At 35.8% G+C, this 27773-nt stretch overlaps 4 protein-coding genes and 1 pseudogene across 10 annotated transcripts in view; 2 read left to right on the plus strand and 3 right to left on the minus strand.

Moving 5' to 3' along the window:
- LOC143898024 (membralin) overlaps positions 1 to 16231 on the minus strand; it is a 50443-nt gene extending 34212 nt beyond the window's left edge. Inside the window, exons 1-9 of one of the 3 annotated variants that reach the window (XM_077407041.1) lie at positions 16003 to 16231; positions 14663 to 15072; positions 14271 to 14506; positions 13943 to 14168; positions 13545 to 13674; positions 13065 to 13299; positions 12843 to 12933; positions 10491 to 10548; positions 5044 to 5127 (exon numbers count right to left, since the gene is read on the minus strand). In XM_077407041.1, the coding sequence (XP_077263167.1) occupies positions 5044 to 5127; positions 10491 to 10548; positions 12843 to 12933; positions 13065 to 13299; positions 13545 to 13674; positions 13943 to 14168; positions 14271 to 14506; positions 14663 to 14929 (1327 nt within the window). In that variant the 5' untranslated portion in view covers positions 14930 to 15072; positions 16003 to 16231. The remainder of the gene's footprint in view (positions 1 to 5043; positions 5128 to 10490; positions 10549 to 12842; positions 12934 to 13064; positions 13300 to 13544; positions 13675 to 13942; positions 14169 to 14270; positions 14507 to 14662; positions 15073 to 16002) is intronic. The other 2 variants (XM_077407043.1, XM_077407042.1) reach the window with 2 other exon arrangements.
- LOC143898027 (cytochrome P450 9e2 pseudogene) lies at positions 7115 to 9586 on the minus strand (annotated as a pseudogene).
- Positions 16232 to 16829: 598 nt separating the features above from the next.
- Positions 16830 to 19573, plus strand: LOC143898070 (FYVE, RhoGEF and PH domain-containing protein 3). 5 transcript variants are annotated; one of them, XM_077407152.1, is made up of 8 exons: positions 16830 to 17165; positions 17231 to 17361; positions 17459 to 17680; positions 17858 to 18056; positions 18164 to 18576; positions 18660 to 18797; positions 19005 to 19259; positions 19343 to 19573. In XM_077407152.1, the coding sequence occupies exons 1-8, from the start codon at positions 17036 to 17038 to the stop codon at positions 19481 to 19483; spliced, it is 1629 nt and encodes a 542-aa protein (XP_077263278.1). In that variant the 5' UTR covers positions 16830 to 17035; the 3' UTR covers positions 19484 to 19573. The 5 variants fall into 5 exon arrangements, with proteins under 5 accessions (XP_077263278.1, XP_077263281.1, XP_077263283.1 ...); XM_077407155.1 differs by having other exon boundaries at positions 16830 to 17132; XM_077407153.1 differs by having other exon boundaries at positions 16831 to 17165; positions 17870 to 18056.
- Positions 19574 to 19965: 392 nt separating this feature from the next.
- Positions 19966 to 26154, plus strand: LOC143898023 (E3 ubiquitin-protein ligase Topors). The gene is made up of 7 exons (XM_077407039.1): positions 19966 to 20226; positions 21177 to 21635; positions 21766 to 21993; positions 22121 to 22392; positions 22472 to 22687; positions 22826 to 23042; positions 23243 to 26154. Exons 2-7 carry the CDS (start codon positions 21214 to 21216, stop codon positions 24354 to 24356), a joined length of 2469 nt encoding a protein of 822 aa, XP_077263165.1. The 5' UTR covers positions 19966 to 20226; positions 21177 to 21213; the 3' UTR covers positions 24357 to 26154.
- LOC143898035 (putative dimethyladenosine transferase) lies at positions 25905 to 27773 on the minus strand. Its single transcript, XM_077407069.1, has 5 exons — positions 27575 to 27773; positions 27116 to 27488; positions 26478 to 26823; positions 26228 to 26334; positions 25905 to 26041 (listed from the first exon to the last, which is right to left on the minus strand). The coding sequence occupies exons 1-5, from the start codon at positions 27630 to 27632 to the stop codon at positions 25999 to 26001; spliced, it is 927 nt and encodes a 308-aa protein (XP_077263195.1). The 5' UTR covers positions 27633 to 27773; the 3' UTR covers positions 25905 to 25998.

A 27773-nucleotide genomic window follows, 5' to 3' on the forward strand; every position in this document is an offset into this window, starting at 1 on the left:
AAAAGGATAGAGAAAAGACATAATTGCATCGACTTTTTCCACGTTACACCAAGCTAAGGATCGAAGCAACTTTGGGATCCATTCATCCGACTTGGTTGATAACAGGATGCGCGTGAATCAGTTACATATTGACCTATGCCGAAAGGATCGTTAATATCGAATAATGCGCGGATAATGCACTCGTTTAAATGCATACTAGTCGAACATTACCGCACCGCGTAGGTAAGCTTCTCGCACCTTTAACGCGGTATTTTGCCGGAGAACCATCTAACTCTCTCTCGATCGCTCGATCCTCATTCTCCTTCCCCCTCAATTTTTATAAAAACGCTCAAATTCCGGACACGACAAACAGCGACTACGTACAATCTACGTAATGTCCAGTAATCTTTCAAGATTGAAATTGCACTCGGTAACGTTATAATTTATATTCGCCGATATTTTTCTTGCGATAAAATACTATATTCACTTGTGTGTAGAGCGCCTATTTTCCTTTTGACAAGAGCGTAATTCGCCCCTTGTATTCAAATCGCAGTCAAGCTTGGAAGCTTCAAACAAAAGACTTGAAATTTATTACATCACCGGCGGAACCGGATATTGCTATAATGAAGGTAAAACATTGCGCAAAACATCGTGCTCCAAATTGACGACGGAACGGCACAGTTACAGTTATAGTTTCCCAAAACTGCTGACTGACAGCTGACAGCGGGTTCATGAGTCATAACTAATTCGAGGCCGTGCGCGAGAGCGCGCACGGCCGACACGGGCTCACGCGTAATTGAATGCGTGTATATATGGTTCACGCGCGCCGTCCACCGGTCCACGGCTCGCCGACGCCGACGCCGACGCCCAACGTCGATGTCGGCTGATCGAGCGTAAACTTGGGCCTTGTAAATAGGCAACAGTTCCAAATTAATACCTCTGTTGATTTTATGTGACAATACGAGAGCGGTGGAAATGCCAAACGCTTCGAACACGAAATCTTTGTCTCGTCTCATAAATCCTATAAATCTATAATGGAAAATTTACAGATAACAGTAAGGTAATTGCACAATTTCCGAGTACGGTTATACTACAACGACTTTTGTCATTTCCTGCCGTATCTCCTTTAGGAATGTCACGTTTAAGATAGATGTTTGAATATCACAGGCTATCAGATTTCGAAAATAGCTTCTATTGGTAATTTTTATAAAAGTAAATTATAAAAAGTCAAATGTTACGTTATCAGGCTTCTAAGAAGGAAACAAAATATCAGTGAAATATTATTATTAAATAGCACGCACCGTTGTCCCAAGCTCATCCATTAGTGCGATTATAGTCGCGCGAAGAATTATGCGTATTCGTGCGTGTATATATAACACGTACGTAAATACATATCTGACGCAACGCGAAATAATACTGGAATGTTCGTCGCGCGCATATTTTCTGAAGAGGCGGTAGCTAATAATGTGGTTAATCAATGGTCAACTGTGTACGGCCATCGCTCACGTGTCATCAGCATCGAATCGAACTTGGCCGGTGCCAATATTGCGCGCAACTCGGCAGAATTCACTCCCTCTCCCAACCCCTCCCCCTTCGCTCTTCCCATCTAATGGACATAATATTTCCCGTTGACCGACCACTGCGAACACGTTTGAGCCTGATCGAACGCGAGATTCGATATATTTGATCGAATGCGAATAAATACGAGCGGCTGGATCCTTACGGAATTCTTTTGCCAAAGACTACTGTCAAAAATGTCAAAATTTCGACACTCGCTTGCCAACGTTACTCATCGATCTCTTGTTTTTGCGGTATGAGCCGTATATCCCAGACGAAAACTAATCTCACTGTCAGATAAATTCGCGAGTATTATGTGCGAAAGAAGGAAGCTGCTGTTACAACAAGACATAAGCTGTAAATTTCTTTGAAATAAGTTTACAAAGCTCATTATTGCGGATCTGTTACCTAGATCTACTGGCGTATGATTGTTAGCCGCTGCTGCGACTGTAAACTATACGGGTTCTATCTCCGTCGAAGACACGTTCGCATCTTGTATAACGCTCGACTGTATAAACTCGCAGATCTCCTTTCGCCAAGTGACTGTTGACGAGATAATTAGGAGCGAAATCGTATTCGTCAAAGCATGGAAGATTTAATCAAGGACCAATCGGGACTCGCGTTAACCGTCGTACGTCAGAAGCAGAGAGCGGTATCGCGGAGCGGCGAATCCCGGCCAAATTATCCGCCGCTATACCAGGATGTACCAGGATCTTCGCCGTTGATGCTATTTCAGCACGGCGCGGCGCGCGTGCGGCAGAAGCGGTTTTAGAGGGAGGCAGAGGGCTATAGACTGCAGTTTAATCTGCTCTAGCGCCATGATCTAGCCATCCCATTGCATACGTCGGCACCTCGCATACGCGGAACCGTAATCACGATAATTTGCCCAATCGTATAAGCATTACGAGAGCGAACTATATTTTACATTACCAACATTATATGTGTGATATTGTGAAAATCACACGAAAAGCAAACTTGGGGAGCAAGCTTGCTTGATACGTCATCGGTCATATATGTAAAGAACACGCGTAAAGATGCGCGCCTGGAGATATCCTGCTTTCAATCATTTTTGGGATCGTTAATTTTTACACCGTTTACACCGTGAACCGTGATTATGCCATGTCCTAAGCATACCTTGGGAATTTTGTGATCGTTTTATCGCGATGACAGTCAAGCTAGTCAACTTTATTAAGAGCTATTTATCCCCTTTAATCCACAAAGGTTGCGACGCTCGCGCAGACGCTCACGCGCCTGTACAAAATATGCTAATATGTATACGGCAGCTTCGCATCGACGTTGTAAGCAGATAAACGGAATGGCTCGACGTAGTGCAACGTGTTCTGACCGTCTCTGAAAATGTGTTTACGGCATGTTAGGCGGTCGATCATGCGTCACTGATGCACAGAGGCGCCGGTGTGCCTTCGTTCTTTGACGTTCCATTATGCAAAATCGTCTTCCACGTCGTACCTGATGCCAAATGCCGAACGACGCGTGGACGATTTGACGTGAATTCACGCTGATGATGCCGCAGGCACCCGCCAGACAAAATACTGCCCGCATCAACGGCATAAACGCAAGGACGAAAATTGAAAAAGAATATACCGAGCGTTTGGAAACGCCGTTTTGAATATAGCGTTGAGAAAACATTACGCAAGATATGCGATATCGAATGTAACGTGTAATCTAAATGCTAACGTAAACAATGGCATACATTGTAAGATTATTTTTAAAATTACTAAAATACAAAATACAAAGGCGTCGATGATTATAGAGTTACTTGCGCTCGAAAATTCAAGGACTTTTTTATATTACAAGGCGTGTTATATTATTGCAAAGACATTTCAAGAATATTCAAAAAACTCAAATTTTTTAACCAAAAACATTCTACAACACTGCTAGATGGTATGACTTATATATAGTGCTTTCCAACTTTCCATGCTTCTGATTATCATAATAAATTGGGAAAAATTGAAAAAGAATTAAAGAAATACAGAAATACTTCAAATACGAGAAAGAAAAGTAACGATATATAGCTTCTTTAACCGAAAAGTAACGTGTGACGAAGGAGTGAGAGAAGATTCAGAAGACGGAGTGAGAGAGTCACGGGATGACGGATGGAGAAAGCAGGAAGCGACATAGGAACCGGAACCTATTACTCCAGATAACAACTTCCCTAAGACTCCCTTCCCTTTTCCTACTACTCCAACTACGTTACATTATATATATATGTATATATATATATATATATATATATATATATATCGATTTTTGTACAGACGATTCTCTTGGCAATTCCCGCAACAGAGGGAGAAGAGTGCGGATCCGGAAATTTACCATTTCTGTTGCCATTTCGCTTGGCTGCCTGCTGACCACGCAACTGTTGATATACGTATAAATGAATGGATTCCCTACTGGACTGTATATAAACAGTTTTTATCGTGAAATATATAGATAGAGTTGCGATCTTGATCTTTATTTAATAAAAATTAATGACTAGCGTGTTGTTATGGCATTGATAGATAAGGTAGAAGAAAATATCATCGATAATGCTGCGAGCACACAAGCTGAGATGTATTATACACTTGAAATATATTGCGATTCTCTGTGCTTGTAAGTGTGCAGTTTTACCAAAGATAAGAAATAAGAAGAGTTCAGATTAGATGGTAAATTGAAATAGTATCTAATGTTTCAATATATTATGTCGAAACGGACATGAAAATTCATGGGATAAAAACGGATCAACCAATTGAAACTTGAGAACTGGAAATGATATATTTCTCGAGAGAAATAATTTATTATGTACAAAAGTATCGCGATGCAAGAAGAGGAAAGGAAGATTGTAAATCCAGATTTTATCAATGTTTTCAGAGCCGTTGGATGGGCAGAAGGATATTATATAGAAACGTCGTATTTTATGCAGATCAATTGGACCATTGGTACCAGTGGACACGCGAAGCGTGAAGAGGAGATATTCAGGTCAAAATGGAAATGGGTGTCGCGCAACGTCGGCGCCGCGGCCACCGCCACTGCTGCTAAATGCCATGGGCTCCGAGCGGGTTACCCAACTGTTGCGCCTTCATCAGAAATTTATGCAGAATCCTGGGTTAACCGTCCCGGCCAATCAGCTTTGTAACCGAGCTAACGTTCTACCGGTGAGAATACGAGAGAGCAAGGGCAGTCGTGATTTAGTAAAAAGGTATTTAATATTTCACTCGCACATCGTGCGTACCAAACTCCAACGTTTTCGCTCGAGAATTCGCGACCGATTGATTATTCTAGCTAAAACGAATCACCTCTCATCGAACCGTTTTTCACTTTCAAAAAATTCGCAATATAAGAAATAAAAATAACGCACGAAAATCTAAGAAACATGTTTGCATATAAAGTCCGATGAATGTAAACGCTATTCGACAATATTTCACTTTCCATGAAACATGACAAAAACATGATATACAAGTGATATACAAGTAATTAAAACTGAATACCTAAAAGATATATGAAACTTACCTACTAATGCCAAGACCACTGTCAGTAGGGAGGCAGCTGGCAATGATACAGTTAAATTAAACTCCAGCATTTGTATGAGATCAACTGAAACAAATAGAAGAAAAATGAGTTTTTAAGATATTTTCTATATATATATATATATATATATATATATATATATGTATATATGTGTATACACACGCACATGCCGTCGCATAAGTTTATCGCAAGGATAGAACGCTATGTGGAAATCGTTATTCCGGTCGAGAAGAACGGCTTGAATTTAATATTTATCAGGCACATCGTGGCGAAGACTTCGCGAGCAGAAGGTTATTACGTAAGTTTAACAACACCGTGAAGGAATCGTGTCGCGTTCGACGAGTCGACTCAAAGCTTGATACGAATTAATTTCGAAACTTCATCAATTCTGATTTAAATTTCACGAAACTTTCTATCGACGCTTTAAGCACTCCTCGCACACTTAGTATTGATTTATTTCTCGCGCCCATCTTGCCAATAAATAAATCAGTAGGTATATGTGCGTAATCTCTCGCATAATCGTTCAAAAGCATTCACACACGTAGATATTAATAATTAATAAATCTAGAAATTGATGCTGATTTATAGGGGCGCGACAATTTTGTGTTTACAACTTGTTCGGATAATCTGCGACACCGCGTCTTGCAACTCGATGGAACCAAGACTCGAGGATAAATTAAAAATTCATAATCGCATCGTTCCGTGCCGCGCCCGCCATGGGTGCAACAAAGCAATTAAAAAGTTAATACCGTCACTCGTCCTGTGCGGACGACCCACCGCGAGCCGCGCCTTCTTTATATAGGATACGCAGTGTCGTACCTTACTTTGCGCGACACTCTTGGCGGTTCAATTTAATGAATTTTAGATTTTAACTTATCATCTACTAACTCTCTACCCTCCGGTTATTAAAACTTCGCCGCAATCCTTCGTCCTGTCCCGCATAATCCCCTCTCTAACCAACGCCACGTGTATCCCTTACGTTTATTTCATTTTTCTTTTCTTTTCTTTTTTCTTTTTTTACACTAACCGCTCTATCCGTTTCGCTTCCGCTCTAATTAGACCGAATATATATATCATTGAATACATTATACATTGTACATTATTATATGCAGAAAGCAGTTGTAAAATTCATGTCTTAAGCAGCTAAATTATATTAAGCTTCAATATCGAAGAAGTTTAATACGAAGTTTACATAAAATTATGTTTCTTTGATTTTTGCAAAAAACACATTTGACTTTTCGATTCAATCACGTTTTGCGTTTGACAATCTAAAGTAAATTTCTTAAAGAAACATTAAATACAAAAAACAAAAAAATAACAAATAAAAAAAATAATGTATTTCAATATATATATCCGGCATGAAATACCCAAAACTCGCAAATGGATGAAGGAAGCATACCGCCTTTCACGCTGTTTTTCTATGCAAATTTGTATTTCAAACGATTAACCTGCGAAAATAACTTCCCTCGATGCTCCTGTTTAAACTTTCAAGTTTCTCTTTCTTTTTTTAAGCTAATTCCCGAACTGTGGCCTTGAAAAAAATCATCGAGCACACACCATTTTATCAAACTTACCAAAAACAGCGATTAAATTAAAATCAAAACTCTTCGATTCATCGATGATATTGAGTCTTTTCAAAAATCACTTAATAAATATTGTTCCAGAATATATTACAAAAAATATATAACTTACCGATTACTTTCAAACATGATTTAAATACAAAGTGACTGGTTTTTGAAAGTAATTAAAATTGAGAAAACTTCATAGTTTATGGAAAGTAATTAAGAAAATGCGAACGTTGAACGTCTTATTATTTAAGTTACAAAAAATATTATCCAAAAATATTATATCAGTGCGTAAATAGCAATAAATTATTATTTTTTAAACCGGTTTTTAAGTTGATATATCAGGCCAAATCAAAACGATTGAACGTCGCTCGAAATTAATTTTAACAAAGTGACATTTTCAATAAAGAAATAAAAAAAGTATACATGTAAATCCTAATTACTAAAAAATAAGAATGAAAAGGAAGTTAAAATATATACAACGTATATTTACGAAAGAATAAGTTGTATTTATATAATGTAGGTGGCTTTCCAGAACATTGTTGCGATAGGAAGTCCATCTTATTTCCACATTACCTTATCATTCTCGCATGATACATCATTTGATAACAATATGACAAAATAACATTATATTTCTTTAATCTCATAAAAAATCCCTATCAACGTTAAAAAGATATCTCAGAAATATCGCAACCAATAACAAATTTTTATTTGTAACGTTTGTACTGATAATTAATTTAATTATTATCTGCGCATTAGATATATCTAATCCCCTAGAGAATAAATCATATCTGATTAATTATCTTCAAAACATGTCAGATGCAATTATGCTTAAATTTAGAATAAATTACATAATTTAAACTTTTTATATAATTTAAATAAGAAAATTTTTTCGAAAGAAAAAATAGTGCGAAAGACGTTTGTGCGATAGAGATATTCGTTCTTACGTAAAGAATAATATCAACTCTATTATTTCTACTATACTTTTGGCGACAAGTGGAAGTTCAGGAAGTTATATAAATCATTAAAAATGACTGACAGTTAACAACACAATCGACTAGACTTGAGAGTCTACGCAAATTATGATGTTTATCGCAAGTAATTAATATTTAATTGTTTTAATTCCTCATTATCAAAAACTTGGTTATTCGCTTTGAACATAATGACGTAATACATCGCAAATAAATCTTATTGTATCTATATATCCTTCAATCATCTTCCAAAGTGCATACACGCGTTGAATATCTTGAAAGTTAATAATGCGGCAATATTTTTCCAAACACAACTATATCACACGATAATGTATTGCGTACAAGATTTTCACGTTTCTCTCTTCTCCAAGCCGATCCAGAATCCGCCAACAGGTTGCAATGGAAATTCCTTATCGTATATGATTGGATTGACGGTTCGTTCCGTAGCCTTCAGAGTAAACTTTTGTAAAAGATGAGCTATCAGAATCTTAGTCTCCATGAGAACAAATCGATTGCCGATACATTTTCTAGGTCCATGACCAAATGGTAGATAAGTGTACGGTAAAATGTTGTCTTTGTTCTCCTCGCTGAACCTTTCGGGATCGAACTTATCCGGGTTCGGAAAGTACTTCGGATCGTGATGTAAAGCATAAACGGGAAACACCAACACATCGTTAGGTTCGACGATCACATTCTTGCAGCCTGGTTGCGACGGAGGCAGTTCATATCTCTTAACGCAAAGCCTATCGAGGAAGATCACCGGTGGATGCTTTCTGAGAGTCTCGGAAATCACCATATCCATGTAAGACATCTTCGACAGCGTCTCGTAAGAAATCTTACCGTTTCCTTCAGCAAGATGCTGTTGTACTTCCTCGCGCAAACGATCTTGTATATCTCGATTAATTGCCAGCTCCTGAGCAACGAAACACATCAACGTCGAAGTTGTGTCGAAACCAGCGAAGAAAAAGCTAAAAGCTTGCGAAACTATGTCATCCAATGTCATTTTGTGTACATTGGCACCTTCTTTGTCCCGAGCCTGCATTAATAAATGAATCATATCTGGTCTGACGATATCTTGCTCTTCCCGCGCTCTAATGGTTTCCCCCACGATCTTCTTGAAAAACTTGTACGTAGCCGACGGGAAGAGGTTCAGACCAATGGATTTGCTGAACCGTGGACACGTACGTATAAATGTAAATTTGATGATCGCTAGAGCTCCAGAAAAAACTTTGCTAGCTTCCACTCCTCTTGTGTAAAACTCATTGTTTCGATCCTTCATAGAATTCTCGCTTATGCCAAATGCTGCTGTGGCGATTACATCATTGGTGTACCGTCTGAAGGCCTCCTTCGTATCGATCGTATGACAGATTTCCGGATGATCGACCAAATAATTAACGAAATCGTGAGAGCATTCCGATATCAAATCAAACATAAACTTCATTTTGCTGGCGGTGAAAGAGGGGCTTAATGTATTCCTCATTTCTTTCCAACGGTCTCCGCGCAAGAAGAAGGTGTTCCTGCCAAATAGCGGTTCCACGCTTTCGTCAACGAAACTGCGATGATCCGGGAAATATTCAAAATCCTTCACCATGACGTCTTTAATCAGCTCAGGATCGCGAAATAACACATTAGGCGTGGTAATATCCATCATTCCTACATATTTTGCGTCCGGGAAGTAACTGTATATATATTGGCTATAATCGACAAAACTGATGCGACCTAGAAATACTTTCCAACCCGTTGTAAAAGATGATAGCGAATCTGGCAGGTAAGGTAGACTCTTATTCTTCCAGTAAAAAATCATGTGATGCAGCACAGTGACAACTTTCAGGATGCCGATGACGACCAGAGTAGTCAATAATAGCGCAAACGGCGACGAAAGCAACGACGAATCCATCGTGATATACGATGTACGACAGTATAACAGACAAACGAGATACTTGGTCGGCCGTCAGCCGTTGGGCGCGGCGTAGAACGTTATAAATACGTGTTGCGTAGATCTTATCGTGAATAAAACGGAGATGGGAGGGAGAAATTATCGCGGTATTATCGCGATGATGCATGTTGCATCAGTATTGCGCGGGATTTATCAGTCAGTTTAAACGCACGAACTTTTGAATATATCGTGACACAAAAAAATCAATCATTAATCTAATTCAAAAAAATTTATTTCATATTTCAATAAAAAAATTAACGACGTTTTCGACGCGAAAATAGTTCTTAATCCTAATAATCGTAATCACATATAATCGTTACTAAATTCATGCACTTGCGTATAGTGGATTTACTATCTGACTGGGCCGTAGAACGAGATAGAAATAACCAATACAGATTAAAAAATAGCAAAAGAGTATGAAATGAAAGGTTTCATTCTCTTGCTTCATTCTCTAAATCGTCAATCGTCATTGTTTGAGAAAAGAGAGATCAATATGCCAGATGACTTTTTTATCTCTGCAAATTTAGATGAATTTTTTATTCAAAATCACACAACGCAACGTACGCGCAAAATACTTATGATGAGCATCAATTAAGCTTTATAATATAATCCTTATAATCTTATTAATGTACTCATAATATAACTCGAGTTACCTAATCTCAAGTTTAAAATCACGCGGATTTTAAATAGCTGAACCGATTACGAAATAAGAAACGTCATTCGATTAACTGAAAAAGGTAAGCTCATAAAATATGCTAACTAAACAAATATAGAAATTATCAAACTTGGATCTTTACCTCTGTTAATCATATAATAAAACTTTCAATCAATTGTCATCAATTTGTTTTGCTACTAAAATACACGTACACATTTTCTCTCTCTCTCTCTCTCTCTCTCTCTCTCTCTTTCTCTCTCACGGCAAAAATAAATTAAAATGTTTAAAATTTTATCACTCACCGATAAAGACAAAGATCTGGTGATGCGAGTAGCGCAGTAACATTGAGATTGACACCGTCTGAAACAATAAAGAGCAAAAACTTTATATCAAATATATCTGAAAATACAATCACGTCGCAATTAACACAGACACGATTGATATTGATTAAAAATGTCAATCGGCATTATAAATTACTATTTTGAAATTTTGCCCGAGTAACTTTGACAAAGTTACGGCGTCACGTAAATTGCGAACTGGTCGCTCGTAGTCGGTTAGCGCGTTGAGCGAATGTTGAAATTGAATTGCGATCGGTTCAGATTGAACCAGCACCTGACACCCTCGAAGATAATCCGTTATTTGCAACAGGCAACCTTACTAGAGTCGTTCGATTCCATCTTATACAAATGCGCAGATGTTATTAAAAAAAAGGAACAAGAAGAAAGCAAAAGCAAAAGAAAAAGAGAGCTAATAAAAACTATTACCTTCTCCGAAAGAATGATATCGATGTAGTAACTTGGCAATTATTTTTTCACTCGAGCAAAATATCATATTATTAATATACAGAGTAAGTGTGGTGTAGTGGGATCTATAATACTAACAATAAGTAGATACTTATATACATAAATACACGAGGATTTTTGCAAATCAAATTTTCGAAGTAAAAATGTAATTCGGAATAAACATCTTTATCTCTCCGCGTCATCTTTGATTTGATGTAAACTGCATTCTTCGTATATCTTTTTACGAGTTCTCATTAAATTAATATTTTTCTAAATTAAATCCTCTTTCGCTTTTTTTTTATATCGCGCGACTAATAGACATCTTTATGGTAAATCTGAGTATTCGACGGTATCTGTCACGGTACGCGGTCAATCGAATTCGATATAAGAGATGCGAATTCACCCCGGAAGATGAAGCACGAATGCGAGCGACAAACGCGCAAACACAGAGGCAAACAAGGAGAAAGATAAAGGAAGAGGGAATAGTATTTCATACTGGATCATATTGTAACGGAGCGCCGGACGTCGCGTGTACATGACAGAGGAGATACACGATGATACATGCACGACGACAGTCGTGTGCACGTGACTCGACGGCGCGGCGGGCCAGCGGGGGTGGCTCAGGGTGAACCCTCCAGGCAGCCGGGGCTCGAATTCACGTGTCGCGGCACGAGCGCGCAACCCTTTATCCGATATCGGCGCCGCATTCGCTCCGCTTCACACTGTAAAGCGAACCACATTGTTCGATCTAAAGAACAAAATATCTCACCGCTGAGCGGCAATCCGAGTCACGAGTTGTACCGTGGACTGTGGAGGCGAGGACGCGAACCCTATCATGTCTGATGGCGACAGCGAGGAGAATGAGCTCTCCCGTGACGTTCAGAGACATTCAGCTCTTATAGTTGGTATGATAGAAAAATACCTCCTTTTATAAATGCCATTATTAGAATCTATGAGGTTTTTTTGTTGTTGTAGGCAAAAAGCAGAAAAAAAGAAAAGAAAAACTCGCGACTGATGCGTAATTGTAAAGAGTAATGATTTTAATTATAATCGTTATATCGCCCGAAAAATATATACATTACTATTAAAAGTATCGTGTCATCATTAGGAGTTTCACACCGGTGATCTCGACCATAGTATGCCGCAATCTATTCCACCACAATTTGATACAAAATTACCGACATGGGGCCACTACGACGAATACGATGCCTCTAATAACCTTGATTTATACCCGACGGTTCAGCTCCAAAGGGATCGCGCGTGGATGAGGACACTGGGGATAGGAAAGCTATGCGCAGACAGGTTACTTTAGTGGATGGTTAGCTTGGATTGATTGCTATATCATTTTACACGTGTTAGACTGTCGTATAGGTGAGCGTGAAATCGTTTCTCCGATGGCGAGAAATTTATTATCGTCAAAAAAAAAAGGATACAATCTTGCAATTCGATGGCACAATGATCTTAGAGTTTCGTATTTTTGGCAAAATATACCGTGTACTTGGATGAACTCATTAATTTTGTACAAAAAAAAATCATTGTATTATATCAAGTAAAAAAACTCAGATTTGTGTTATCGAACATAAATGATAGACAGGATAGCTTTCATTTGCAAACTGATAATTTAGTCACGCAAGCATGCAAGTGCGCACGCGCACGCGCATGTATAGGTATAGCCTAATGATAAATTAAACTAATGGCTATTTACTATGGTTTGGACAATTTCTTGCATTTCATATTTTTTCGCCAATGTAACGTTTCACGTAAATATTATTTAAATATTTAAAAAAAATATATATATATATGTCAAATTCTATAAATATATACGCATACAACTAACCGACAAGTCAAGCATAAAATTCATAAAATACTTACAAATACGAGCATAACGAAAAATGCAGCTAAATATGATGTTCGTGCCATCCACATGCTCACAAATCGATAATGTTCTCCCGTTACCACGTTCCTGTCAAAGTGATCAAAGTTTAAACAAATTATTTTTTATCTCAATATCTGTGTTTCTAACACGTTTTAATACATTTTTAAAACGGTTAAATAACCATCATTGTATGTATTAAACGTAAAAGTCATACCTACCGTAAAAAACCTTTGTTGTCTTCATGTTCCGCTAGCGTCTTGATACTTGCCATCAACAAATCGTCATATCCCAAAAATTCATCTAATATCAACCGCGAAAACGCATCACCAAAACATTTGTCGTTCAATGGATCCAAAGTGACAATTTTGACCGGAATGTTTAGTCTTTGTCGAGCCGCTGGTGATAATCGTAAGAAACCATATTCCAATGAATATTCAACAATATATCCATCCTCTGGAATATAATAAAAAATTTGCGTTAGTAAAAAAACATTAATTTATCTATCCATATATATATATATATATATTCCCATATATATGAAAATTAATGTTTTATTCATATGTAAAATATTTTTGTATTAAAATAATGCCATTTAGAATCACACACACACATGCGTAACTTAAATGTGAATTACATCTGTAGTAAAACTCTCGCACTTAAAATTATATAAAATATATTTTACGTCCAATGTTATTTACCTATCCTAGTTGTTTTATCAACATCTGAAGTACGATCTTTTAACCGCACAACATTATCTTCATTTAAATGATCAGGCACTTCCGTGGAGTTACCTTCCACATTCGTAAAAGATGACTTTTCTCCGGACGACTAAAATAAAATGTATATAAATATTATTTCATATTAGCAATTTATATTTATTGTACGTATTGCTTTTCATATAAAAACGTTACATGTTTATCTAAGTTAATAAAAAATAAGTATCAAACATTTAAAAAAATGATTGCGTTCAAATTGTTCCCTAATTATAAAGTGCTACGATATTCCAAAGTTTTCAATGTTCGTATAAAATTAAAAAATATTTTGCTAAAGTATCAAGTATCGTTGTTAATATCTTTAAGACGGAAGACATACGTACTATTTTTTTAGCTATCGTTAAACCATCCCAAAGCTTCGTCGACAACGATGGACTCATCGTTGTATTTGATGGGCTTAGATCAGGATTTTGCGTCTCTCCAGAGATTGTCGCACTTCTCATCAGATCTTGCTCAAGTAATGTTAAATTCTCACGATTCCCGTCGGCAGAGGTGTTTACAGTGTCCCGTTCTTCATCAACAGCCGATGGTTCAATATTTATAAATCTGCTACAACAAATAAATAAAAATATATGTTTACTCTCTATACACAAAATTAACAAAAGCATCAATGCATTTTTATATCTTGTAAATATTTATATTTTAACTTACCCGTTTCTGGTCAACAATGCTAAAGCAACAGAAAAATCATGAACATTTCCTTGTCTCAATTTCTCCTCTTTGGCATAACTTTTCTCTATGCTATAATCTTCACCGCCATTCCTAAGAATTTCGACTCTCAATATGCCATCCCGTGGCCAGTCGTCTCTTATATGTTCTAAGCAATTAGTTGGCGCGCGTGAAAATACTATATGGATATAAGCCAACACAAAAAATGCCAATATAGCCTGTAAACAAAAGAGATTTATGAAATTTTTTTATCAATATCCGTCTAGTTTATTTTGTCACTCGTCTTATTTATATTTATATACAGAAATTAGTTTGGTGTATGTATATATACATATATATAATACAACTTTAACAATAAATAATGTGTCTCGTACCTTTAAAAGGACTATAAATTCTATAAATCTCCTGACAGGCCTCGGAAATGTCCGTGCATAGGCTAGCGCCGCTTTGACGAATAACGTATGAAATAACCTATCCCGTACGTTAATCAGCGGATTTTGATTATTGTTATTTCTAGCTATATTCATGTTATTATTATTCAGGACCGGTCCTATAACACCAGCAAGACTGTGAAGATTATGTGCTATCGCACCGTTTTGATTATTAGGCACTGCGACAGCAGCACCATCTCCTTGCGACATTTTTAAATATTACATAAGTAACTCTCCCACAAATATGAGAATTCAGAAGAATTCATATAATCGAATAATTATCTACGTAGAAATCACCATATTTACACATACGTTATTTGTCACTTGCAGTTAATGCAACAAAGCATTGTATCCTGAAACAAATAACAGATTTCCAATTAACAATTTAATTAGCAATATCAATAAATTCGTTAGACACACGTGTGTGCGCACGCGCGCGTGCGTGCGTGTGTATAGATTGAAGTATAAAATTTGCGAGTACCAAGATATAAAAAAAAATCATTCCCCGTAGAGAAACAACTCGTAAAATAAGTAATGTTCACGGTGCATAACCTTGTTATTTTGCATCGACATGAAAATATTTGGAAAAGAAAGATAAAAAAAATCTTGAGAAACGACGCTTTAGAAATTGATCTTTAGGGGAACAACGAGATTATTTGTATAACCATATTGAATACCACGTACAACGAAACATAAAAAGTCGCATACATAAAAACACATATGCAAAACAGTAAAGCCTGATCTACAATGTGCTCTTTGCTTTCTGTTTTTTGCTCTTAACCTGTTTGCGACTATCCTGTATTTCGCAATTGCGTCGCGTAACGCGATGTTTTTTGCTCTCTGTCGCCTAAGATAAAAATTGACGAACTTCAGAAGAGACAAGAAACATCACGTTACGCGACGGAATTGCAAAATACGAGATAGTCGCAAAGAGGTTAAGAGCAAAACACAGAAAGCAAAGAACACATTGTAGATCAACCTTAAAGTAACAGTGACTGCTGTTTATCACGTTTGTTATGTAATTTCCTGGTCGAGAAAAAAGAAAACCCATCGATCGCCCAGACTGAATATCAATCGTACTGTGCTATCTCCTCTCGTATGATCTTCTCAATGAATATTCCGCAGAAAGAAAGAAAGAAAAATCAAAAACCGTGTTGGCGATCGGCAATCGGCAATCGGCATATGACACGCGTGACGTTTGGCGCTTGTCAATAAGACATGGTCAATCGTCGCGAAATTTTCAGCCGTCTTTCAAGTAGAAGAACGAATCTGGCATGTCGTACCTCGTGACGAACGCGCGCGATAAATACGTCAACGCCGTGATTCTGAATTCCGATGGCACCGTCGGCGTCGCGTCTTCCCACTACTTTAAATCGAATCGTCGCGTCGGTGCGAAAGTCGCGCGTTTGCCTAGCAGCAAAGCGTTATTCGCGAAATTGTCACTTCATCGTCGCATATGTTTTCCATCAGTTTTGACGCGCACCGAACGTACTATATACTATAGATCGTATATTCGCTAATTCCTACACGCGCAGGTCTACCAATCGCGAAAGATTTTACCAATAATTTGCAAAGGGAGCCTTTGCGTTCCAAAATTCACACTCGCTGGATTACTAAAATCTAAAATCTATAGTTTACGTTTACGCCCACGCACTATAGTATTTTAGTTAACTCTAGAATGAATTTTGGAACGCAGGAGGTCGATTCTGTATTTTGAGATTTGAGACGAGTAGGTGAAAATTACGAAAGTAAACATATTTATTAGATTTCGACAAATGAAATTGTAGATTCTCTAGTGAGAATTTCCTCACTTTTGTAATGTTCTGGCGATCTTGCCTTGAGGACCCTTGAGCTGCCTTTGAGGGTCTTGAGCTTGAGCCTTCTTCCGTATCGACTGTCGCGAATAAACATGTCCAATAGAAGAACGCGTTTTCCCTAAAGCTCGTATCAGACTACGGATTGGGATTGGGATTGAGAATTGAGATTGGATTGAAATTTTACCAATCGGAGCAAGGTTCACTAAACTAGCAGGTGTGTCTGTCGAGCAGTCGAGCACCATTTAAATTTTTACCGGTTGTGCGCACATAACATATACGTTGCATGCATATACATATACACATACCCACTGTGTCAAAGAAATATTGTGTAGTAACGGACGTAACGGTAGCGAGTTACGTTTACTCCAATTTTGGAAAGAAACTCCGTAACGCTACTCACTCGTGTTATATTTTAAGAGTCATGGAATAAAACACACAAAGTTTAATCATATTGCTTGTTAATTTACTTTCTAAATACACGAAAGTAATTGGTACGATCATGTATTCACCATTGTCGCCTCAAGCCAGCCTCAGTTCAGAATTAAGACAAGTTATAAATGAAAGAAATATGTTGAGCATGCGGAGTCGTATGAAGGGTATAATTTATTTATCGTATCTCTTTTATGTGTGTGTGTATATTCTTTTATAATTGTTATTATTCAACTCCAAGTTCTATATCGTGATTTTTTTTCAGTTCTACACGCTTTGAATAAGGATAATGAGAGGTGCGCGGAGGAAAAGGAAAGAACTCTGAGGTCACAAGCTATTCGAGAAATATTAACCACCGAAGTTACTTATTTACAACAATTGGAGACCTTGACAGAGGTATGATTCTTAGTACATATTTTTTGTTACAAAAATTACATAATATTATTAATATTATTATTAAGATATGTATGTGTGTGTGTGTGTATCCCTTCAGTTTTTTATACAACCTATTCTTGAGAGAAAGTTATCGGATCACCCATTACTCGCTACGCTGGGCGAGAACATAAAGACGTTGTATAATGTGAGCGGCGAACTGGTGGCAGGATTAAAATGTAATCCTGATAATATAGCTGGAATATTTCACAAACTCGCACCGTTCTTTAAATTATATTCCGTTTATGCATACGATTATACACAAGTACTGAATCTACTACGGGTAATAACCACAAATATTGTGAAAAAATTATTTGTTAAAATTTATTTGCATGCGAGATTTCTTGAAACTTTTTTTAATATAGATATGAATATTTGTTCAAAAATATAAAAACGATATTTTTATTGAGAGTAGAAACAAAAAGATAGACTTTTTGATATTAAAGTTTGTCTATAAAAGTTATCCTTTCAGACAAGTCAAGAGAACGATCCTGCCTTAAAAAAATTTATTTGCGATCAAGAAACAAGACCAGAGGTAGGAAGGAAATTGTCTTCATTGTTAATTACACCAGTGCAAAGAGTACCGAGATATCAGTTACTTGTTAAACAAGTGTTGCGACATACCCCTTATGGACATAGAGAATATAGACATTTGCAGGGTAATTATATATCGTTATGATCGTTGTCATATTTACCAGATAACTTATACATATGTGAGAGCGTATATTTTTTATCTATAATTTTAACTCGGTCCTTTTATTTGTAGCATGTTTGGTTGAAATTGAAAAATCTGCGAGACACATAAATACTTTAATCGCACAGAACGAAGAAACGCAAAAATTGTTAAATCTTCAGAAGCGTATTGCTACTTCGATTAATCTCGTGAAGCCTGGTAGAATATTAATCAAACAAGGACCATTGATGCGCGTTTCAAGACGAGGCAATTCAGCTTATAGGAGATATTTTGTTCTTTTGAACGATACTTTGCTATATTGTAAAGGCGAACCAGGAACATCGTTGAGCATATCTTGCGTTCTACCGTTAAACAAGTGCAGTTTAACTTGTGTTCTGAGTAAAAAACTGTTCCGTATAACGTGCTTACGCGAAACGTTCTTACTGTACTCGGAAAAAGACGATAGCGACGAATGGATACAATCTATACAAAGCGCTATTAAAAAAGTATTTGTTATGTTATTAAAAATGTAGATATCTTGATACTTGACTTTTCTATTAAACATATTTATGTACTGTTTTGTTTTCAGTATACCGAATGTAGGCAAACCTTGAGAAAGGAGAGTAGTTCGAGAAAGCCACTTAGACATAAGAATATTAACGAATTTTCGTCAGATAATATACCAAAAAAGTCTATTAAAAGAAAAAGATGTACGAAAGATGAACAGGTAAACATTATTATTTCTCGTGTGTACGTTACTAGTACTACTTTTGAAACATTTAATACAAAGTGCCAATTAATTTAAAATAGAGAGTGCGTTACAGATTTATATATATATATCAATCTATAACGCACTCTATTAAATAAATTGGCACTATATATACACACACACATATCACATAATAGTAAACTCTTTTTCTATATTACGTATTAGGTATCATTGGACACTTCCAGCATAATATATTTTAGAAAGGATAATGAAATGGACGAGGATGTTCAAAGCGATAATACTTGTTTACCTCGTTGTACCAAAGCCAAAAGATTTAAACAAGATGAGTATTCCAAAGTTGGCCAAGTTGCTTCTGCAGTAAAAAATACGAAATTAAAATCATGTAAAAACGGTAGAAATAAACGGTATACATCTGCGTATAGATGTTTAAAAAAGTCAAGTAACTGCAATTATAACGAGGTGAGTAGAAATTTATTTTATATAAATTTAGAAATGTGTACGCGCTACGCATTTACTGAAATAACATTCGATCTTTTCTTTAGATTCCAACGACAACGAGGATATGTGGAACCAGTTTATGTTCGATCACGTCCAGCGCCGAAGAACACACGTCGCCCTTCCAAATGATCAGTGATTTTTTTACATTTATCGGTGCGACGATAAAAGACCTTTTCACATTCTAATAATACAGATGTTATGTATAAAATAAAAGAAATTTGTATCATAATTTATAGAATTATAAAAATAAGTGGGTACATATTATATTTTATTTCAGATTCACAGATAACTAAATTTTTTTTTACGTGATAATCAAATTTTCAAGAAACTAAAATGAATGTAGCGTTGAATAACATCGATTTATGCGAATGATACGAAATAACTGAATTGGACTCGCACTAATTTTATTTATTGACACTCACTCAAAAGTGATTCAAAATACGTAGCGAGAGAGACTGTCCTCGGTACACATTTGAATTAAAATATTTATTTTCTATAATTTATGAGAGAGAGAGAGAGAGAGAGAGGAAATATCTCCCTAGATTGAGACAAAATGCACGCATGCCGCGCATGCGCAGTAGCGTCAGCTCGTCGGACGTTTCGTGGTTGAGTAGTGAAGTTTTTTCCTCGACCCTGTCGCCCTGTCGGAACTGGGAACATTGCGTTGGTAACACCACAGTGATACACGACTATCATCGTATCGTAGTCGTAGTTTTCGCTTTATGGCTAGAGGCTGGAGCGGCCGGAGTTACCGTATAAAGTTACTGGAGGTTACGCGTTACTGTGAGAAGTGTGAGAACGTATTTGTTCGCGCAGGCAGGCGGACATCACGGTGAAAACACTGAAAACGGAATAATCGACATTTGCGAATTTTTACGCACAGTATCGTATGCCTAACACCGGAAACGAGAGACGAGAGCAGTAGCAGGTAAGGAGGCAGAAGGGTGGAGAGCAACGCTCATACAGAATACAGAAAAAAGTCAGACACCGACGCGACGACGAGAAAAAACGTCGACGATGACGATACGTCGTACATCGCGAACAGTCAGTACTGTCAGGTCTGTCGGTCACTGTCAGTAGATTTATAACGCTTCTTCTCTATGAGGATTATATATTCCTCCTATATAATTATCTACGGTGTGAGAAATTATATATATGGATGATCGTTCCATATCCATATGATTTCTATATATATATATATATATATATATATATATATATATATATATATATATCTTATATATATATATAATCGGACATTCGCTATTCTCTGCACCAAATCTGTCACTTTTTGTCTCGTTATGTCTGCCATAAAATGAGAAAACTCTTGTGATGCACAGATGAACACGACTAGACGCTCTATAAGCGTCCGTCTCTGATATTGTTTCCCTTTCACGCGCAATACAATACCAAGGTATGTCGTAATATATACGCGAGATATAGGCTGACACTCACGCGAATCAAAGATTTGTGAAAGAATCTTGTAGAATTTTTTATGCTGCAATAATTGTAAGTAAGTTTTGAAAATCAACAAACAAGTTGAAAATAGGTTTTACTGATCGACTCTATGATTTTTTTTAATAATCGGATTTACATTTTATCATCGCTAATTAATTAATTATTATTTTGATATCAATAATGAAGTTTTATGTTTGTACAATTTTAAATATCCTAGTCATCTTTTATTTATTTGTATATACAACTTGCTTTTGCACATGTCTACTTAACATCTTAACTTATTATGTATTAATAGGATTAATAGTTATGTGATTTATTTGTAACGACTGACTTTTCTACAAATGTCTTTTAGATTTCTTCTATTCTTGAATAAAAATTACCGTTGTATATTTATATATGTGCACCTTTTTTATTTTACAGAAATTTCTTTACGAATGGACATTTGCAATAGATAACGATGGAAGGCCCATTAGAAATGAAAAACTCCAATGCAGGCACGGAGGAGCCTATAAAATCCGAAGCTCCCGTACAAAATTCTGATAATAGCGAACGAAACGACGGTGCAGCCTCTCCACCTCCAAATTGTAGCATTTGCCTGGGAAAGCTAATTAATACATCCTTCACGGATAGTTGTCTGCATCAGTTTTGTTTCACTTGCTTACTTCAATGGTCCAAAATTAAAACGGAATGTCCTTTGTGCAAACAAACATTCAAATCGATTATACACAATGTGAGATCGGAAGAAGATTACGATCAGTATCATGTACCGCACGAATTGGTATCGCAAATTCCTCAGCCACAAGTGACTGCTACTTTGGACGTCAACTTTGATGTCGGTTGGGATGTTGCCCCTCTTGCCCCTCGTCGATTTGTTTACAGGTATACAATTCATATTGCGTATACCAAGTATGATTCGTGCACCGTAGTAGAATACTTGTACCGGGTATTATAATTTGTTATAATTTGAGTGCACATTTATAACATAATTCTATACAATGCTATGTCTCAGAACAACGATGACTGGCAATCGTCGACATGGAGTGTTGTTAAATCCAGAGCAAGTTACAAGACGCGAGCAATTGCCCAGTATAGCGCTTCAAGTGCCAAGGGAAGAACGTAGACGTAGACGTGCTAATCCTACAGATTATCGTCGTACTATTTATAGGCATGGTATATGGGCTACTTCATTACCTGACATATTTGGACGTTTCCGCGAATGTAGCCCTGAATATTATAGGTAAATAAATATTTCTTATAACTTGATCTTTATTATTCCTTAATCCAAAATTATATAAATCTGCATCTAATATTTTAAAATTCTCTTACACGTAATACTCGAATTTTTTTTATCAATTTTATTACAGAAGACAACCACAAGAATTAGATCGCCTTATACCATGGCTAAATAGAGAGTTGCAAGTTTTACTTGATAATGAACCAACCCATGTTGCATATGTGTTGAGCATAATAATGGATGCCTTAACTCAATACGATATTAGAAGTCCAGAATTTCGGAATATTGTGCGGCCCTTTTTCACTGTACATACAGATCATTTTGCACACGAACTGTTAAATTTTGCCCAAACTAACTTTGATTTGGTTGGATATGATCAGTCTGTTACTTATTTGCCACGTGGTTCGTAATTATTCATACATATAAATATTAATAACTGCAAATATCAAGGTACATAATTATATACGCGTCATAACTATAGGTTTATCAAATGAATATGGGACTCGTATTGAATCACCCACTAGTAGTGTCGGCAGTAGCAGCAGTACCAGTAGCAGCAGCAGCAGCAGCAGCAGTAACGTCAGTAACAGCAATCTTATATCTGACAACTCTGATGTTCGAATACTCGCCGAAGCGATCGATTTGAGAGTAAACGCTGAGATTCCGAATACGTTATCACATCCTATTAGCATGCCAGGTGAGAAATAAATGACAAATCGCATCCTGCGTTACATTTTCTATGCCTAACGTATGCATAAATATAAACTTTAGTCGAATCTTAAGATACTTGTATGTATTACGATAAACGCATATAATTGCGTGTATAATTATTTAGGTCATAGTGCAGTGGGACAGATGTTTCGCAGAGTAGAAACATCTAATAATATACCAGAGCTCTTAATCATTTCATCGAGTTCCTCCGAATCGGATGGAGAATGTGAAATAATTGGCTATGTAAAACCACGCCATGAAAGAACACCGGAAATCATAGAGTTACTTTCTTCTGATTCTGAAAATGTGTCTGTTCCTCATACTTCGAATGGAAATACGCAGTAAGTTATAAGTTATAAAACGATCATATAGCAATGCGTTCACAATTTTTTAATCGTTTCAACATTGATATTGTAAGGCGTTTATATATATATATATATATATATATATATATATATATATATATATAAATCGTTTTCATATCAATGATATAAACGTAATTTGCAGCTTTAAATGTTTGTTATCATACTTTTTTTACTAGATTGGCCGTAAGAAGACATTTGGAAAATGTGTCACTACCAAGCACGTCTCATGTCACAAAAGGATCGTCTTCGTCGTCTTGTTCGGCAACAAGTAGCGATGCTACTTCTGACAGTGATTACAATCTAAGACAAAATAGTAGGCGAAACCGTCCGAAGAAATCAGAAAAAAAGACAGTTGCACAAAAACATAAAAGATCGTATGGAACAGAAAGCCGGAATAAACTATCTAAGAAAAGGAAAATATTCAGTTCTAGTGAGTTCTATTCCAGCTCGTCTGAAAGTTCACTAAAGAAATGTAACGAAAAACGAGTAAGAAAGGCACGATATAAGGTACAGGCTAAAGGTACAGGACGAATAAAACTGATTAAAAGACAAGAGAGTTATTCAGATGAGGATTCATCTAGTAGTGACAGTAGTAGCACGGAGACCGATAGCATGACGAACACCAAGAAGTGTTATAGAGAATATAAATCGAAAAGGGATTGTCCCTCTAGTGCAAATAATCATACAGCGAAAAGTGGGAAAACAACGAGAAGCAAAGAGAAGAAAACTTTGAATCTGGAAAAGTTGAAGTCTAAGAGCAAAGATTCCAAGTGTAGCGAAAATGGACAATCTAGATCTAGAAGTAACAGTGTATCTTCTAATACTTCTGAACGAAATAAAAGGCCGAGCTGTAGACACCGGGAATCTCGAAATACAAATGAGTTTGGAAGTCAAGACGACAGTGCCTCGATAAATAAAGATATGTCAAGAAGTGGTGAATATAAATCTAAATCAAAAAAGAAAATGTGTTATTCTTCGGACTCGGAGGATGATCGTTTAAGGTCTAGTAGTCAGTGTAGTAATTATTCTAATAAATCCTATTCGCTTTGGAGAAAATCAAAACGTAAAGATAAACATAAAGATAAGGCGCGTCATAGATTCAGTGGTAGAATATTTAATTTATCGCAATCCAATGCAAGTACAATTTTAACGATATCATCAAAAAATGACGTGTATCCAACGAAACATTCCGATTGTAAAGAAAAACACAAATCACGCAAAGAATCGAAGTATAGAAAGTCCGAAAATGAAAAAAAGTCGAGACCAAAGAAAAAATGGCGACGTCTTTAATCTTCTTCTACTTCGGGATAATATCATATTATGCAATTTGTGTTGCTTAACATCATAGAATAAATTTTGATTTAACAAAATGACATTCAAATTTTTGTAAGAAAAATGCAATGAATAGTATTTAATCGGATGAATTTCACATTACTGTAGATTGTGTCATTTTGTTCGTACACATTGCTCTCCATCATGATGCTAATGTCACTTTATGACTCACAAATTTGTTATATAATTTCAATAATGTTCTAAAAAGATTATCTTTTTTTCTTACAAATTAAACGTTTATATTTTATCTATTTGTGGTACAAAAATATTTCAATTTATATTAATAAAAGCAAGCAACATCTTATTCTTCATAGTGAAATGTGTATATATTAAAATAAATTTGTATTTGCACACTGCAAATTTCAACATAAAACATTGTCTTGTTATAACATCTGATGCAAAAATTGTTACTGTATAATTGCAATACGAAATATGTACTATATTATCACGATACCTTTCATGGGAATATAATATTGCGCACAGTGATATATATACATAAACATGCAATATACGTATGTGCGTTGTGTATGTATGTGTACATGCGTGCGCGTGTACAATACCATTATGTTGGCAATTAAAGAACGGTTTGTGCATATTTTATCGGAATATTGTAATAATCCATATGGAGACCCAAAGATTGTAAATACGTGTATCTCGTAAATTATTAGTTTAAATAAGATTTTTGCACATTTTATACATACCATGTGTACACGTACATACATACATACATACGTTTAAGATATGATAAGGATAATGTTCACACATCTAGTAAAATTAGAGATATACGTTTATATATTTTTGCTATGTATGACAATGGCTTTTTATAAAGTATATTAGAATAACTTTTATTTCTTTTCTCCAAAAATTTTATTAAAATTATTTTTCATAAAGAGATAAATTCCAAAAGAAAGGAGAAGAGAGATTCTTCGAAGCATTTGTAGCGTTAAGCGAACCGCAGCTATAACGATGAAATGTTTCATTATTGAATTATTGCTTTTTCATGGATGAGCTGAATTTTAATCCGTTTTGCAAATCTCACGTTTTATAATATCTGAGATATAACTGAAAAGATGAAAGATGTAAGACTACAATAAAACAAAAAGATCAATGTGCGTAAAGATTATTATGAATTTGTATCGTACAAACATTTACGTGTATAAGATTGTTTTATAATATGTGAACCATAGATAACAGTTAAGTATAAATATATTGAAAAATAGATCGGTAAAAGAGTATTATATCATGCCTGTGAATCATATAAAATGATACCTATAAGTAATTCATATATTTTATGTATCAAATATAAATATATAGGATGATTCTCAATTATATATCAATATTTCACGGGGTGAATCTAAAGTCCGAAGTAAAAAAGAAATAAGCGACATATATGAAGTTTTTTTTTTTACATACGAACGATTTTTTTCGTTTTATTCTCTGAAACATAAGAATTGCCTTATATAACAATGAAAAAACCAATTACAATTCCAAAACAAATGCTTCTTAAAAAAATAGACCAATTTATTTCCTTAACAAATATTTATTTGCACATTGTTTATAAAAATTCGTTTACAAATAGTGTGTATCTCAATATGTAAATTTATGTAAAATGCACACCTTCCGCATTAAATGCATGTAAAAGGCTGAAAAAAAGATACATTTTTGTTAATTTTGATATTTTAGTATTTATAAAGTAACTGTATGTGTGATCATATTATATAAAATATCTAAATATAAATAAATCTTTAGATTTAAATTTTGGATAATGTTTTCTACTAAAGTCGATATACACACGACACGTACAAACTCGTATATTAACTTGTTTATACCTGATAAAATCATCTATGTCCATAGTCCTAGCTCGTTTATTCTTAGCATCAGCTTTTTCTAGTACGTGATTTATCAATTGCTTGATATCAAAATTTTCTGACATAATCTGTGTAAATGTGTGACAATCAATATAAAATACGATAACAAATATTTTAATATAAACAAGCATTTGGTCCATATATCCAGACTTGGCGTCTGGACCATGTATTTTCACATCTGTCTTCGTTTATAATAATGTGTCAAATTTACCTTGTTGTTCAAACTACAATGAATTTTATAATTTTTCTCTAACATAGTGACAACTGTGGTTTGCTTGAAAGCTGCAGATAGCGTTTTATTTTTTCTCATGAAACCGATTCGTGTCAGACTATCCCATTCTTGGTAATTGATCGGAGGTGGTGGATTCCTCGGTTCGATTCTCACTACGTTTGATTCTACCTTAGGTGGAGGTCTAAAGTTATTCTTCCCAACCTTCATCAACATATCTACTCGTGCCAATAATTGCGTGTTAATGCTTAAGCGACAATACAATTTGTCACCAGGTTTAGCTACCAAGCGTTCTGCAAATTCTCTTTGGAACATAAGTATAGCACATCTGTAAAAAAGAAAAAATTAACGTGGACATCCCTCTCGCATTGTCCGCGTGTTAAAAATTTGTTAGGTCTACCTAAAATATAAATTGTCGCAATATACTTCTCAATGCTGTATAGTTTATAAATTTGTAATCTATTACTCTTTCAGAACAGAAACAAGTATCTACCTGAGAAGTAGAATCTAAAATATATCTGTATGGTAGAAAAAGTAATGCCTGCTTTTGGGAACTCGTATTTCGCTTACGTATCTACAAAGATCTATGCCGAAATAAATATTCACAAATATATAATTACCTGAAAAGTGGTTTATGCGAAAGTAATTTAAACACTAATGGCGATGATATCTGATATGGGATATTAGCGACGCACAAATCGAAAAAAGGTAGCTCTGATTTTAATACATCTCCAAGTACTATTTGTAATTTCGATTGATGAGCAGTTCTCTCTCCTTGAACACGCTTTTGTAATTCTGCTACCATTCTTGGATCAATTTCGCACGCTATTACTTTCTTTGCTTTCTCAAGCATTTTTACAGTCATATTGCCGGTACCTGGACCGATCTCCAGTACGACATCGGTCGGCCTGAGCGCAGCTTTTTCAACCATACTTTGAATAATTAAAGGATTTTTCAGTATATGCTGACCCTTATCCTTATTGAATAAAATTCCTGTAAAAAAACATACACACACACACACACACACACATAATGTTTGTGTTAATTTGTAAATATGTAGAATATTTTAACAAACATACCTTGTCTCGCTACTTCTGTATGGACGCGAGAAGTAATTTGCGTGCGAACTTTCGGCATTATGTCCGATTAGAAATCAGACGGAGTATTTAAATTATGTGTAAATAAAATAACAATTTGATAACCACATGAGGTCCACTGTCCACTACAAACAGTACGTAAGAGGTTATCCCGGCCAATCCCGGCCCCGGCCTTTTTCGT

The sequence above is a fragment of the Temnothorax americanus genome, unplaced genomic scaffold (genome assembly GCF_048541705.1).
Source record: "Temnothorax americanus isolate GAGA-0224 unplaced genomic scaffold, ASM4854170v1 Scaffold22, whole genome shotgun sequence".
Taxonomy (NCBI): Eukaryota; Metazoa; Arthropoda; class Insecta; order Hymenoptera; family Formicidae; genus Temnothorax; species Temnothorax americanus.

Coding starts and splice junctions, on each gene's coding strand:
- LOC143898070 (XM_077407152.1), top strand. CDS start 17,036: ATGTATTCACCATTGTCGCCTCAAGCCAGCCTCAGTTCAGAATTAAGA. Junction 17,166..17,230: donor ATCGTATCTCTTTTATGTGT/GTGTGTATATTC, acceptor ATTTTTTTTCAG/TTCTACACGCTTTGAATAAG. Junction 19,260..19,342: donor GTAACTGCAATTATAACGAG/GTGAGTAGAAAT, acceptor TCTTTTCTTTAG/ATTCCAACGACAACGAGGAT.
- LOC143898035 (XM_077407069.1), bottom strand. CDS start 27,632: ATGCCGAAAGTTCGCACGCAAATTACTTCTCGCGTCCATACAGAAGTA. Junction 26,824..27,115: donor TCGCATAAACCACTTTTCAG/GTAATTATATAT, acceptor TCTTTTTTACAG/ATGTGCTATACTTATGTTCC. Junction 26,335..26,477: donor ATTGTAGTTTGAACAACAAG/GTAAATTTGACA, acceptor ACATTTACACAG/ATTATGTCAGAAAATTTTGA.
- LOC143898023 (XM_077407039.1), top strand. CDS start 21,214: ATGGAAGGCCCATTAGAAATGAAAAACTCCAATGCAGGCACGGAGGAG. Junction 22,393..22,471: donor TGTTACTTATTTGCCACGTG/GTTCGTAATTAT, acceptor TCATAACTATAG/GTTTATCAAATGAATATGGG. Junction 23,043..23,242: donor ACTTCGAATGGAAATACGCA/GTAAGTTATAAG, acceptor TTTTTTTACTAG/ATTGGCCGTAAGAAGACATT.